Raw genomic sequence first — 15554 nt, 5'->3', positions numbered from 1 at the left:
ACTGTCTGTTCTGATGCTATCGGTTCAGAATACTGTGTCTGCTAAGCACTGCTCGATGAGCACTGCTCGCTGATCGACCGCAAAATGCTTATGGGCAAATGAATAAGACCCACAATTTTCCATCAGTTCAGGCCGTACTCCGCCCTGTCTGGATGATGTAATTTGCGTCTGTGGGACGCTGCTATATGTGGAAGAGCGCGGCTCCGCCCCTCCCTCTTCCCGGACTCCCTGTGAGTTCCCCTGGTGATTATGCACTATATGAACCCCGGGCTTTCGCCCTTGGGTCTTTGGTGTCAGATCCCAGCACGCACGGCGTTTTACATTGGGTCCCCTAGCGTAAGATACTTACGCAGTACGAGAGACCTCTCGTAAGAGAACGTACTCGGTTACTAACGTAACCTCGGTTCTCTCTAGACGAGGGAACGAGTACTGCGTATCTTGCCGTGCATGCACACGCTCTGGTTAGCTTCAGCAATGAAAAACCAGATATCAGCTGCCTGCGATCTGGATTTATAGGCCTAAGCCACGCCCGTTTCGGCGGGACGTGACGCAGTGGGCGCGAAGCACCCTCATTGGGTCTGACGTCACGCTATGCCTCGCTCGATAGACAAATTCTCGATTCATCAAAACAAAAATAAATTACAGATTATTTTACAGTAATAACCTGAACAAAGAAATGGCACAGACCTATAGAATTATTCAGGACATCAAAGAAGGAATGAAATTGTTCACCTATATGTTAACTATGAATGTGACACTGAACACTTGCAGTCATACATTTCTGAATGAGATGAAGAAAAACGTACTCGGTTACTAACGTAACCTCGGTTCATCTCATTCAGAAATGTATGACTGCAAGTGTTCAGTGTCACATTCATAGTTAACATATAGGTGAACAATTTCATTCCTTCTTTGATGTCCTGAATAATTCTATAGGTCTGTGCCATTTCTTTGTTCAGGTTATTACTGTAAAATAATCTGTAATTTATTTTTGTTTTGATGATAAATGGAGCCAGCCTCCAAAACCTGTCCTGTGATTTATTTTTTCCTCACACAACACGGTCCAGACACGAACTATGTTCTTATACACTAAAGTATGTTGGTTGTCTTTACATTAGAATAATAATGTTTCATAAATAGCATTCAATACAAAATGAATATGTCTCATATATTGAAATCAAGTTATGTGATAAAAGATTTGCTTTGTTTTTACTTCACCACGTGACAGCAGCAAGCAGGCTCCTGATTGGTTAACGCGGCGCAAACAGACGCCAAAGTTCAGATTTTTTAACTGGGGCAGACACGAATTTGCTTCAAATGCGTGAATGCACATAAAGAACAAAAAAACAACAAAAAAAACACTCGTGCCAGACGCTCAATTCGCCTCTTTCGCGCGAATGAGGTGAAATCGCGTCCATTGTGTCTATCGTGCCGCAGGACCTCAGGCGCGCGTCTTTACATTGACTTAACATGGAAATCACTCGCTGTGAACGCAGCATAAGGATAGTAATTAGCGTTTGCACAAGCGCATTCAGCTTTCAAGGGAGTTGAAGCGATGCATTCGTGGCTGTTCTCGCATGATTCTTTCAGAGTTACAGAATCTGGCATTTGAATTTAGCCCGCTTAACTCCTGAGGGGATTAAATGCACGTTTGTGCAAGGCGGTCGCTGTGATTTTCTCCAGCCAGGCTTGACTCTCTCTTGAGAGGATGAGAGTTAAGCACCTACTCTCTGCAGCTCGGGTCGGAGTCGAACAGGAATATATATTTTTAAGCTCCTCTTGCTAGCTCTGGTACTGCTCTGACTAATTTGTTATATCTAATTCTGATTAATTATAAGATTTTAAATTACAGTGTTTTGAAGAGTTTGGCCTCGCTCCATCTAGACAGTGGCATCAAGTGTGTCGGCACTCTGCTGGCCGCTATGATAAGATATCTTTAAGGTTGAGTGTAGTTTGGCCTCCCTCTCATATCTAGCTCCAGTCAGGCAATGACATCAAGTGTTTAGCCCTCTGTGAAGCCGCCTTGATAGGCTGCCTTTAAGGATGAGTCTGGTTGCCCTCCTCTCGTTATAGAGAGTTATTCGGCTAAGGCCTCCATTCACCTAAGCATCCAGATTGTCTTTAAGGATGAGTGAAGTTTGGCCTCTTCTCGATCTGAAAATTGTTCTGCTGAGGCCTCCGCTCACCTGAGCTCCAGCCAGCCAGTGACATCAAATGATTGGCCCTTTCTAGGCTACCTTTCTACCTTGGTAAACTGTCTTTTAGGTTTAGTATGGCTGACCTCCTCTCTTTATAATAATAATAATAATAATATTATTATTAATTATAATAATAATTTGTTACATTTATATAGCGCTTTTCTGGGAACTCAAGGCACTTTACATATGGAAGGAGGAATCTTCTACATTGGCACCACCAATGTGCAGCATCCACCTGGATGATGCGACGGCAGCCATATTGTGCCAGAACGCCCACCACACACCAGCTTATTGGTGGAGAGGAGACAGAGTGATGAAGCCAATCAGTATTAAGGGGGATGATTAGGAGACCATGATGGATGGGGGTCACTGGGCAAATTTGGCCAGGATGCTGGGGTTAAACACCTACTCTTTTTTGAAGGACATCCTGGGATTTTTAATGACCACAGAGAGTAAGGACCTCAGTTTAGCCTCCTCTCGATCTGAGGATCGTTCTGCTGTGGCCTCCACTCACCTGAGCTCCAGCCAGACAGTGACATCGGTGTTTGGCCTTCTCTGAGGCCGCCTTGGTAAAATGTCTTTAAGGTTGAGTCTGGTTGGCCTCCTCTCGCTACAGGGAGTCACTCTGCTGAGGCCTTCGCTCACCTGAGCTCCAGCTAGATAGTGATATCAAGTGTTCGGCCCTCTTTGAGGTCGCCTTGATAAACTGTCTTTAATGTGGTTCGCCTCCTCTCACTATAAAGAGTCATTCTGCTGAGGCCTCCAGTTAGACAGTGACATCAAGTGTTTGGCCCTATGCAAGGCTGCCTTGATAAACTGTCTTTGAAGATGATTTGGTTGGCCTACTCTCGCTATAGGGAGTCTCCAAAGCTATGCCTCCTCTACAACACATGAAAGCTTACAGCAAGGAGCAAACAAAAGCGTCACGAGAGACTGCATTAAACTACCTTGTGTCTCAAAGCACATAACATTACAGTAATAATGAACATAAACAACTGAAAGAGCACTGATCTGTACCACCTGACTGCTGCAGATTCTTTTAGGCGTTGATAGTGTTGCCATTGAAACACATTATCCGAGTCACGAACTGGTCCTAGTATAACAATGGGTTTCCCTCTCTTCAAAATTACAGAAGTTATGGGGTGAACGTGGCAAAAGATCATTGTTTTTGGTTCAGGAGGAACTGTAAAAGGTGGCTGCCTCTTTCAGTTGCCGTGTTCAGTGACTGACTTCTGTCTAACTCTACATAGCATGAAACACGCTGATGACGTGTTATGTCAGCGCAAGCAGGGTGTCTCAAAAACACGGTTTGAAATTGCTGGTGTTTTACCTTATAACCAATCATGTCAACTTGCCGGCGTTCTTTAGCATATAATTAACTGCAAACTAGCAAAATTGGGTAGATTTAGCAATATAGCGGGTGTATGATGTATATTACGATGTTATGATGAACTATATGCCTTTCTCCACTGACGTTCTGAGTTGTTCAAAGCATTTCTGAAGGCACCTATCTGACTCTGAGATGTGAATGGGAACATGGTTTGTGTAACATTAGAACACATTACTAGCTGTTTGATAACATAGTCAAACAAAAGGCTAATCATATTAATTACTGTTATGTGCCCGACATTGTAAAGAGCGATACCGGTAACGCTTTAGATTACAGCCCGGAAAGTACTGCGTAATTAAAATGAAATTACAGTGTAACTTTCGGTAATTACAGTGTACCTATAAAGTACTTACGTGTAAGTATAGGGGAATAATATGTAAAGTCTTGGGAATAAAGGTGTAACAACCAGGAAAATACTGCGTAATTAAAATGAAATTACAGTGTAACTTTCGGTAATTACAGTGTACCTATAAAGTACTTACGTGTAAGTATAGGGGAATAATATGTAAAATCTTGGGAATAAAGGTGTAACAACCAGGAAAATACTGCGTAATTAAAATAAAATTACAGTGTAACTTTCGGTAATTACAGTGTACCTATAAAGTACTTGCGTGTAAGTATAGGGGAATAATATGTAAAGTTTTGGGAATAAAGGGGTAACAACCAGAAAAAAAAAAAAATTATTTAGGCAAATTATTTAGACTAAGTATTCCATGTAGTTACAGGGTAAGTATGACATTGCGGGCTGTAAATTAAAGTGGTGCTTCTTACCCTCTTGTTTCATGTAGTTACAGGGTAAGTATGACACTGCGGGCTGTAAATTAAAGTGGTGCTTCTTACCCTCTTGTTTCATGTAGTTACGGGGTAAGTACAATAAAAACATACGTACACACACACAATCTGATATCACTTGGAAAACTTTATTTGAAAAACAACTTATTTCAAAACGGATTTACAGCAATTTGTTTCTCTTGCTTGGTTTCCTCCTCCTCTTGTTCCTCTTCTTCTTTTTCTTTCTTTCCACTGATGAATCTTAAGAAGGAATCCCATGACATGTCTCTAGCTATTCTGTATTATGTGTTAAAAGAAAATACAGTACAGAAATGTCCTCACCATTTACTCATCTTTTACCCTCATGTCATCCGAGATGTATACGAATTTCCTTTTTCAGATTAACACAAACAAAAGTTTTTAGAAAAATAAATAATCTCTGTGAATGCATATAATGCAAGTTCATGTGTTTCTAAAAGTTGACAACAGCACATACAACAATAACTACAGTAATCCATACGACCCCAATGGATGAATCAATGTCTTCTGAAGTGAAACGATAAGCGTTTGTAAGAAAAATACCAAATATTTTACATTTTTAAACTGTAGACTATCGCTTCCGACCAACTGTCACCTGCGCGTTCATGAGAGGGTTGAGTACGTTTACGCTTGACAATTTAAAGCGTGACGTAAGCGCACCGAAAAACCGAATGTCGATTTTTTTTTTTTTTTATGTTTTCATTATTGCTTACAACAAAATACAAACAATAACAGATAATAATAATAATGAAAAACAAACCATGCAGAAGAACAGACACCAGTTCTCGTGCGAGTTTCACATCAAACTCCCGTGAGAATGCAATGAACGCTTAAAGCTTCACCAAACGCGAAGCCATTCAAGCCGACCCTATGAAGCCGACTCTCATGCACTCGCTGGTGACAGTTGATCGGTAGCGAAAAGATGAGTAAATTATGAGAACATTTCTGGGTGTACTGTATTTTCTTTTAATACATAATACAGAATAGAAAAAGACTCCTTCTTAAGATTAGGCTAATCAGTGGAACGATAGAAAAAGAAGAGGAGGACCAAGAGGGACAAAAAAGGACAAAACATGCTACTTTCTGTCAGGACATTAGTATTTGAAATGAAAAGTTTATTTTTTAAAAATAATAAAGAATAAGAAGTGAAATATGTTGTAAATCTGTTTTGAAATAAGTTGTTTTTCAAATAAAGGTTTTCCAAGTGATGTCAGATTGTGTGTGTACATGTGTTTTTATTGTACTTACCCTGTAAATACATGAAACAAGAGGGTAAGAAGCACCACTTTAATTTACAGCCCGCAATGTCACACTTAACCCGTAACTACATGAAACAAGAGGATAAGAAGCACCACTTTAATTTACAGTCCGCAATGTCACACTTACCCTGTAACTATGAAACAAGAGGGTAAGAAGCACCACTTTAATTTACAGCCTGCAATGTCATACTTACCCTGTAAGAAACAAGAGGGTAAGAAGCACCACTTTAATTTACAGCCCGCAATGTCACACTTACCCTGTAACTACATGAAACAAGAGGATAAGAAGCACCACTTTAATTTACAGCCCGCAATGTCACACTTACCCTGTAACTACATGGAACAAGAGTTATGATGTGCACTTAATCAGTGCACCTTTGCAATAATAACAAATTAGCCTACTTTATAAATGCACTGATATGTACCCCGCAATTAAAAAAAAAGCCTTTATGTATTTTTATACACTATTATTACAAAAAGGTGCAGTGTATGTAGCATACTCGCTAAATTGCTCCCAAAAGTAAGATTCTAAAATACTTAAATAATCTAAATAATTTGCCTAAATAATTTGTTATTTTCCTGGTTGTTACCCCTTTATTCACAAAACTTTACATATAATTCCCCTATACTTACACGTACATACTTTATAGGTACACTGTAATTACCGAAAGTTACACTGTAATTTCGTTTTAATTACGCAGTATTTTCCTGGTTGTTACACCTTTATTCCCAAGACTTAACATATTGTTCCCCTATACTTACACGTAAGTACTTTATAGGTACACTTTAATTACCGAAAGTTATACTGTACTTTCATTTTAATTACGCAGTACTTTCCGGGCTGTAATCTAAAGCGTTACCATATGTTTTTATTCACAGGAAAACACTTTAAATTTGGTGATCAAAGATTAATTTAAGGGATACAATTATTTACTACAGATAGAATTTAAAATAAATACACTATAGTCCTCATTTAAGGATGTGCATTTATTTCTTGGATGGAGCAAGAACACCTAAGTATCTAAAATGCATGTGTAGTTCAGTTGAGTGATAAAGTTTACCCTCTATAAGTTAATGCTGTTGAACTGAATGTATGAAGCAAACTGTCTACTAAAATAACCACAATATTAACAGGAACACTGAAATAAGAGCGTATGGTTTATCTGTCAATCCAATGTGCTTGAAAGTTGTAGGCCTATTTGTTACTATAACAAACTGTGCGCTTTTTCTTTCAGAATCATCATTGGCTGGTAGAAAGAAAAATAGAATAAGATTAGTTGGAAGCATTACAGCAATTTAATTTAATTTAATTGTATAGCTTAATTATAGCAATCAGCTGATAAGAGTTATGTAATTAATTTGCTTCAAGTGAGTTATAGATTGGCTATATACATCAGCTATACAGTAAATAGTTGATAGTTGTACAATTACAGGCAACTGTAAAACAGTATCAAATATGGGTCAGAACTTACCGTATGGACAGGGCTGTTTCTTATGCTCTGGAATTATAGGTATTTTTCTTAGAAAATTCTCCAGACTTGGCCCATGGCGACCCAATGGATCATCAGGAGGCATAAACCTGGGAGATTTTTTTCCAAGATTAATTTTCTAATTTTTATAAATGGCAAAAAAGCAAACTTAAAATGTAAATCCCACAAATATTTATACCTCAAAATTCCAGGTTCAACAGACTTACTTATCATTTACAAAGGAATACATCAGAAGGCGTTCATCAACAAACTTCTTCCACTCCGGTTTCTCAACAGCCAAGTCTCTGTAGTTGTCATTGGAAACAATGATGCCATCTGATTCATAACCTAGCTTAACAATAAACCTGTCGTCATAACAGACTACTCTGCGTCCCTGGACACGACGTGAGGGTGTGAAAACAAGAATCTTATCCTTTTCCAGCCGTCTCAAAATCTCCTGATCTGTAAGGAAATAATGTAAAAAAAATCTGTTTGATTGATATAGTCACATGGATGCTAGACCTAAAATAACAACAAATGGAAAATAAAATGAAGATACCATCAAATGTATACCTAATATAACAAAGGAAAAGCTTCACAGACAAGTTTAAATGTCAACATGTGCTCATTTGAATGTCTGAGGACAAGCAGGCAAATATTTTCACCTGTGATAAGAGCATCAGGGCGGGACTGTTCTTTCCTCCAGGCTGGCACAAAAACTGTAATATCTTGATGGCCACGTTCAAGAAACCAGTCAACTGCAAGCTGAATGCCATGACAGGAGAACATCTGTTTATTGCCATGGCTGTAAAAATGAGAAAGAAAGAAGAAAGTAACACCCACATAGCAATTTTTTTCTGGCCCAGCTCCGGGGCCACACAATCACTTTTCCCTCGGCCCAAGTACCGCAAAGAATGACGGCCCCGAAGTGGCCCAGAACTGGATTAAAGACAAGGGTCACACATGGGCCATAACTGGCCCGAATCTCAGCCAGTTAGTCACCTTTAACCCTCTGAGGTCGAGAAACGCGCCGACGCGTTTTGCTGGATTTTTTTCACATAGCAGCAACATAAACTTAAATTACTCCGTCATTTATGGCTATACAGAAAAAAGAAATATAAAAAAATGATCTGTGTGCGTTCTGCCTCTCCGTCGCAGTGAACTTTTTTTTCTTGAGCACGTCTATAAACTGAAACAAAACTCGGCGAATATTTCTCACACATTTATGAGCCATATACCTTTATACACATTTATGTACTTTTAAATGATCGGATTCAAACTGAAAACAAATATTCTCTGTTTAAGTAATTTGTATAAAACCAACAGGATGTCCAGTATCTCAAACGCTTGCTAATTACTTTTTAATTCGACACGCCCACTCGCGCAAAAGAGATTCACATGCAAATCTCCACATGGGACGCGAACGCCCTTGTTACCTCAAACACAAAACACCAAAAAACTTCACAAGTCTCTGCTTTTCGTCGAGTTTGGAAGACACGTCTGAGCTTACATTGGATTTACCTAAGAAGAAGAAGAACGCGATTTGAAGACAAGAAAGATGTAAGGTAAGAAATTCTTACTTATTAGTTTATGGTATTGTTGCATAAACTTCACATTGCAGTTGAACTGTTGCTAGATATATCGTCGCTGTCGGGCGGAAACCTCGTATGTCCAAATTTGGTCAATTTCATATTTTTTCACAAATCGATGCTATTGGTCAGTCCCCACGTGGTTCTGTTATTTTTACAAATTATTAACCAATCTAAAGTGTTGAAAATAGCTTGAGAGCAAATCTCGTAACTCCATTGGACACTTCAACTGTCTGAGAATCCTCGTAACTCCACCTCTTCTTCATTTTGTCTCCTCAGGATTGAAACTCGCAACGATTAAAAAACCCTCGTCGAGCAACACGTAAAGCAAGCCTTAACTCTGATTTTATCTGTGTTAAACTATGATATCAGTTATTGATGCATTTTAAATGTCTACGTATTACTAGGCTTATTATTAGGCTTATTATACTTGTGCATTGAAGTTTTAAAATGTATCTAATATAGCCTAATACTTGAATTGAATTAAATGTTTTGGATACCAGCTTTAAATGATTGTTTTTATTATTATTTTACTGACTCGAAGTTGGCACTGTGCATGTAAAATACCCCAAGTAGCAGGTTTTATTTATGGGAGAAAAAGGGTCTGTCTACTGGTGCCAGTAAGTTAAGCCTATTTTTGCATAACTCTGTCTGTTTTTTAGACAATAACGAGTGAAAATAGTTAGGTTAGATACATTTGAGTTGGCTTGTTTTGTTAAAAATCGATAGCTGTAATGCTTCGGTGCAGAAGGAAGCCCGTGAGCCACGGAGGTAAGTTTGCGTGCAGATTAGGCAAATTTCCACCTATGAGACAACGTTAGTCAGCTCATCATTTTTTGTTCTGCTTCACTTATAGCTCTTAAACCGCCTATTTTAGACAGCCTAATATTTTGGTATTGCATCACTCATATCTCTTAAACGTTTAAAATGGAGTTTAGGAAGATGTATGTAACCACAATCATTAGATTTGAATAGCTCTTAAAGCCTTATCTCTTATCAAAAGGCTGAACGCGACCGCAGACTGTGATGAACACTGCTGGCAGCAGCGACGTCTGTGTCCGTTCCATTCTAATCAATGACAGCGTAACCTCGTATCTCCCCGCTCCCAAGTCATAAATCTCGTATCTCCGATTAAACATGATTTTAGGGAAATGATGTGTTAATGTTGGTATACAACAGTATATGATAGCAATATAAGGTATAATACCAACTTTAACGATACAATGTTTATTAACTCAAAAAATATGCAGTTTTTTTAATTTCCTGAAAAATAATGGTTTTGGAGATACGAGGATTCCGCCCGACAGCGACGATATGGTGAATATTATACTATTTAGACCCGTGTTTCCTGTTAAATACTGTTTGTGGATATCTGCTCAAACATAGATATGTATAACCATAATGTTTAATATTTTGGAGTGCGATGGCGTTTGAATGTATCATATTTTGGAGCGCGCTGTGGGTTTGAATGTATCATATTTTGGAGCGCGCTGTGGGTTTTAATGTATCATATTTTGGAGCGCGATTGCGTTTGAAAGGAAAAATGCACCAAACATTAGGCTTTATGTTTTTACTATTATCTCATTTCATATCATCATAACGAATGGAAACATTTGAAGTAACATATGATAATCAATATATTTTTCTCTAGCGTAGTTGTTCTTGAAATCTTTTGGAAGATTTAATTTATTGTTATTATTATTTTATGCAGCACTGCGTAGCCTATGCCTACAAGGCACAACAAACCTGGAGTTCATTATATATTGTTGGAAACGTGTGTGTGTGTATTCTGTGAATTTTAAAAAGAAATTTTAACCAGAAAAATCTAAAATCTATTCCCAAAATTGTGCAGCCCTATAGTTTCTCTTGATATCAGTATGTTCACAGTTTTTTCTTTTTTTTTTCTTTCAGGGACCAGATGCAACTGAGTCCTGCTGACTTCAACATTCACATGAGTCTCTGTACATGAACATGGTAAAGTGAAAATCAAACACCTTGGAAATGGTATGTACAATGTTTTTAGGAATGGCACAAAGGTCTCGGTCTTTGGATCATTGTTTTCAATGTGCTCTTTTGTAATTTGTATTTTTGGATTATGTTGTGTTGTAAATAAATCCAAACAATCTAAAAGCCATTCTTTTTTAAATCTCCTCATTCTTTGTGCAAGGTTGCTCTGAATGACAGGGCCTGATCGCTCCTAATAGGGCAGTTAGGGGAGTGTCTTTGTCTTTCTCAGGTGTTAAAACCTTACATATTCATGAGATGATCACGCCTCTTCGAATATGGCTTTGTCACACAAAACACGTCTTAGAAATTTTAAATCAATATATTGTCTTATCTGAATGAGCAGTCAGGGTGATTTTCACATAGTTTTGGAGCAAATATTCTAGGCTACGTCATACAATTTTCAAAAGTCTTGTGAAGAAATAATCAGTATGGGTTTCATGGCCTTATTTCAGTGACATTTTTTTTTTGTATTTTCACAAACCACGCATAAATGTCATTATCTCAAAACTACAAACTTTTACATACATGCTGCTGATATATTACTGTAGCAGAGTTTGTGCTGAATACAGTGTAATTAGACTTTAGCCATGAAAATGTCACAAGTAACAGAAAAAAACACAAATGTCAGAGCATGTCAGAACACCTCCAGGGCCCAGAAAACAGCTCAGACCTCAGAGGGTTAATAACAAGATTATTAGTTAAAACATTTTTTAAATGCAACTGCAGACAATTTTTTCCCAGTCATGAATTTTGTCATTGAGCATTTCTTTAAAACACTGTGCAAAAATCTTAAACACTCTATAAGACTTCTCACAATGTGCTTAACTCTGGGTTGTCATAGTTCTAAACCCCGCTTTTAACCCCAGATAAAGGAAAGTTCCCTTTCGTGGTCACTACGAGTTACAGTGGGTACGGAAAGTATTCAGACCCCTTAAATGTTTCACTCTTTGTTATATTGCAGCCATTTGCTAAAATCATTTAAGTTCTTTTTTTTTTCCTCATTGTACACACAGCACCCCATATTGACAGAAAAACACAGAATTGTTGACATTTTTGCACATTTATTAAAAAAGAAAAACTGAAATATCACATGGTCCTAAGTATTCAGACCCTTTGCTCAGTATTTAGTAGAAGCACCCTTTTGATCTAATACAGCCATGAGTCTTTTTGGGAAAGATGCAACAAGTTTTTCACACCTGGATTTGGGTATCCTCTGCCATTCCTCCTTGCAGATCCTCTCCAGTTCTGTCAGGTTGGATGGTAAACGTTGGTGGACAGCCATTTTCAGGTCTCTCCAGAGATGCTCAATTGGGTTTAAGTCAGGGCTCTGGCTGGGCCATTCCAGAACAGTCACGGAGTTGTTGTGAAGCCACTCCTTCGTTATTTTAGCTGTGTGCTTAGGGTCATTGTCTTGTTGGAAGGTGAACCTTCGGCCCAGTCTGAGGTCCAGAGCACTCTGGAGAAGGTTTTCGTCCAGGATATCCCTGTACTTGGCCGCATTCACCTTTCCCTCGATTGCAACCAGTCGTCCTGTCCCTGCAGCTGAAAAACACACCCACAGCATGATGCTGCCACCACCATGCTTCACTGTTGAGACTGTATTGGACAGGTGATGAGCAGTGCCTGGTTTTCTCCACACATACCGCTTAGAATTAAGGCCAAAAAGTTCTATCTTGGTCTCATCAGACCAGAGAATCTTATTTATCACCATATTGGAGTCCTTCAGGTGTGCTTTCATGTGTCTTGCACTGAGGAGAGGCTTCCATCGGGCCACTCTGCCATAAAGCCCCAACTGGTGGATGGCTGCAGTGATGGTTGACTTACTACAACTTTCTCCCATCTCCCGACTGCATCTCTGGAGCTCAGCCACAGTGATCTTTGGGTTCTTCTTTACCTCTCTCACCAAGGCTCTTCTCCCCCGATAGCTCAGTTTGGCCGGACGGCCAGCTCTAGGAAGGGTTCTGGTCGTCCAAAACGTCTTCCATTTAAGGATTATGGAGGCCACTGTGCTCTTAGGAACCTTAAGTGCAGCAGAATTTTTTTTGTAACCTTGGCCAGATCTGTGCCTTGCCACAATTCTGTCTCTGAGCTCTTCAGGCAGTTCCTTTGACCTCATGATTCTCATTTGCTCTGACATGCACTGTGAGCAGTAAGGTCGTATATAGACAGGTGTGTGGCTTTCCTAATCAAGTCCAATCAGTAAAATCAAACACAGCTGACGACGAGTGGGGTTTCGCTTAGAAAGCCTCTCACCTTCAAGAATTAGAAAACGAGCCAATGGCAATGAAATGCCTTGGGTCTGCGGAATTTGCATTGCGTAACTCCGCCCCACCTCATGGGTATATAAGGAAGTACGCTGGCAACATGCAGTTATGTTTTCGCTTCGGAGACAAGAGCATTCTTCACTCCACAAGCCATTCTGAGTTCATCTCTTCACTCTTCGAGACAAGCAACTCTCCAGGTGTTGGTGTGACGGCGATCTCCAGCGAGTTCACACTGCCTGCTGATCTGTGCAGTGATCTGCCAGTGAGTGTGTTTCTCCCAGGTCGCTTCAGCATCTGCAGAGTTTTTTCCTCTCACAAAAAGAGCTTGCACGCTCTTTTCAAAGATGTCTCGCCTGTGCACTTCTGGTTGCGGTTGGACTGTATCTGATTCTGATGGGCACAATCGCTGCTTTGTGTGTTTGTGCATTTATCACGCTAAAGCAGCGTTTGTGGATGACTCATGTTATCATTGCAGGAACTTGACCATCGCAACACTACGGTCGAGACTCAATGACCTCGTCAGAGGGAGAGTCCCCTCATCCACACCCCGATCTACCACCTCCACGAGAGGTCGTACTTCGGCTGCTGGCCAGGGTGACCTGAGGGTGACCGTGTGGAACAAAGTGCCGATGATTGCTCCTCGGCCCACACCCCCCTCTCCTGTGTTGCTACCTGTGAGTGTTCAGACTGAAACCGCGGGACCGTCTTCGGGCGTTCCACGTGTTTCTTTCAGCGCTCCAGATGATGATGCTATGTCCATCACAGCATCACAAGGTGGACAGGAGTCATCGGGAAGTGAAGATTCGGTTGTGCTGGCGCCTTCGGGTGTGCCAGCATTGTCCGAGTCTGATCCCAAATTGATGGCCATGCTTTCCCGGGCCACGGCGAGCATCGGTCTGGAGTAGAACCCTCCACACCATCCCGAGCGCTCACGGCTGGATGATTGGTTTTTGGGTGAAGCCGCTGATCCCCATCAGCGTCCAACCCCAATACCATTCTTCCCGGAAGTGCATGAGGAGGTCACAAGGTCCTGGAAGGCACCCCTTTCTTACCATGATCGTTCAGTGACCTTCTCCGCCTTTCCTCCCCTCGACGGGGCCGTTGCAAAAGGGTACACTGGGGTTCCCATGGTCCCATGGCTCTGTTGCGATGCAGCTTTGCAACAATTCCTTGTTGTTTATACTGCTAAATATAGCTTACTCAACATCACACATTAACCTGACATCGCTAGCTTCAATCTAAATCATTATTACTAGCACAACACGCTAGTAATTCGCTAGCCTGTTAACGTGCCATCAGTGCGCTCTTTATTTTTATTTTTTTATTTTTTTATTTTTTTATTTTTTTCGCACGCTCGCGCCTTTTACGAGTTCAAACAATTTAGGTGAGTACGATCGGACAACAAACACAGTCATGTCATCTTCTCCTCTTATTGTCACTTGCACTTCATGTAACATGTATAACATAGCCTTCTCTGTCAGCACATGATTTACAAGTGATAATTGCAGGGAGATAGTCAGGCTGACAGAGAAGATTTCAGAACTAGAGACACGCATCCAAACTTTAATCGAGGTTAATTGTAAGAGTGCAAGGGCTTTAGATACTGCTTTGGATGCGACTAGCTTAGTGAACTCTGTACATTGTTCGGTTCTGGCTGCAGAGCCCATGCAGCAGGGCAATTGGGTGACGGTGAGACGCTGTTGTCACGGGACAAAACACAGCTCTTCCGTTCCGATTACCATAACAAATAGATTGTCCCCACTCAGTGAAACACCCACTCTGAAACCTGTTGAATGTGCCCTAGTTATTGGCGATTCTATTACACGGAACATGAAAATAGAGCCACCAGCCACCATAGTCACATGTTTGCCGGGAGCCAGAGCGCCTGACATCAAAGCAAATTTAAAAGTGCTGGCTAATCGTAAATTCTCTAAGATTATTATTCACGTCGGCACTAATGATGTTCGACTCCGCCATTCGGAGATCACTAAAATTAACGTTAAAGAGGTGTGTGAACTCGCAAGTACGATGTCAGACACTGTAATTTGCTCTGGCCCCCTTCCTGTTTGCTGGAGTGATGAGATATTTAGTAGACTGTCCTCACTCAATGGCTGGCTGTCTAAGTGGTGTCAGCAAAATAATATAGAATTCATAGACAATTGGAAAAGCTTTTGGGGCAGACCTGACCTGTTGAAAAGAGATGGTATTCATCCCTCCTGGGATGGTACTGCTCTTCTCTTTAGTAATATGGCACATAGTCTTAGAGCTCAAACATGAATTGGGGCTCAGGTCAGGAAGCAGATAGACTGGCTAAACCGACCGTATGCTAGCTGTCTCACGTCACCGAGGTCAGATAAATCCCATCACATAGAGACTCTTTCACCTAGATATCACCATATAGAGACTGTGTCTGTTCCCCGAATTAGGAAATATAAAAAACTTCCAAACCCATCTAAAGGTACAATTTTTATTGTTGTTCAACAAATAAAAAACAGATATAATACAAATGAGCAAATGATAAAGTTTGGGTTGTTGAATATTCGATCCCTTACTTCAAAAGCACTTATT

At 40.3% G+C, this 15554-nt stretch overlaps 1 protein-coding gene across 1 annotated transcript in view; it reads right to left on the bottom strand.

Moving 5' to 3' along the window:
• Positions 1 to 15554, bottom strand: part of LOC309495581 (putative ribonuclease ZC3H12C) — a gene marked incomplete at both ends in the record, with an annotated part of 156128 nt that overhangs the window by 15738 nt on the left and 124836 nt on the right. Inside the window, 3 exons of the mRNA XM_082165365.1 lie at positions 7130 to 7236; positions 7354 to 7588; positions 7792 to 7931. Of these exons, the coding sequence (XP_082021491.1) occupies positions 7130 to 7236; positions 7354 to 7588; positions 7792 to 7931 (482 nt within the window). The remainder of the gene's footprint in view (positions 1 to 7129; positions 7237 to 7353; positions 7589 to 7791; positions 7932 to 15554) is intronic.

The sequence above is a fragment of the Leuciscus leuciscus genome (assembly GCF_965113295.1).
Source record: "Leuciscus leuciscus genome assembly, chromosome: 3".
NCBI classification, from domain to species: Eukaryota; Metazoa; Chordata; class Actinopteri; order Cypriniformes; family Leuciscidae; genus Leuciscus; species Leuciscus leuciscus.
Note: the sequence above shows the minus strand (reverse complement) of the source record. Positions and strands in the feature narration are given on the sequence as shown.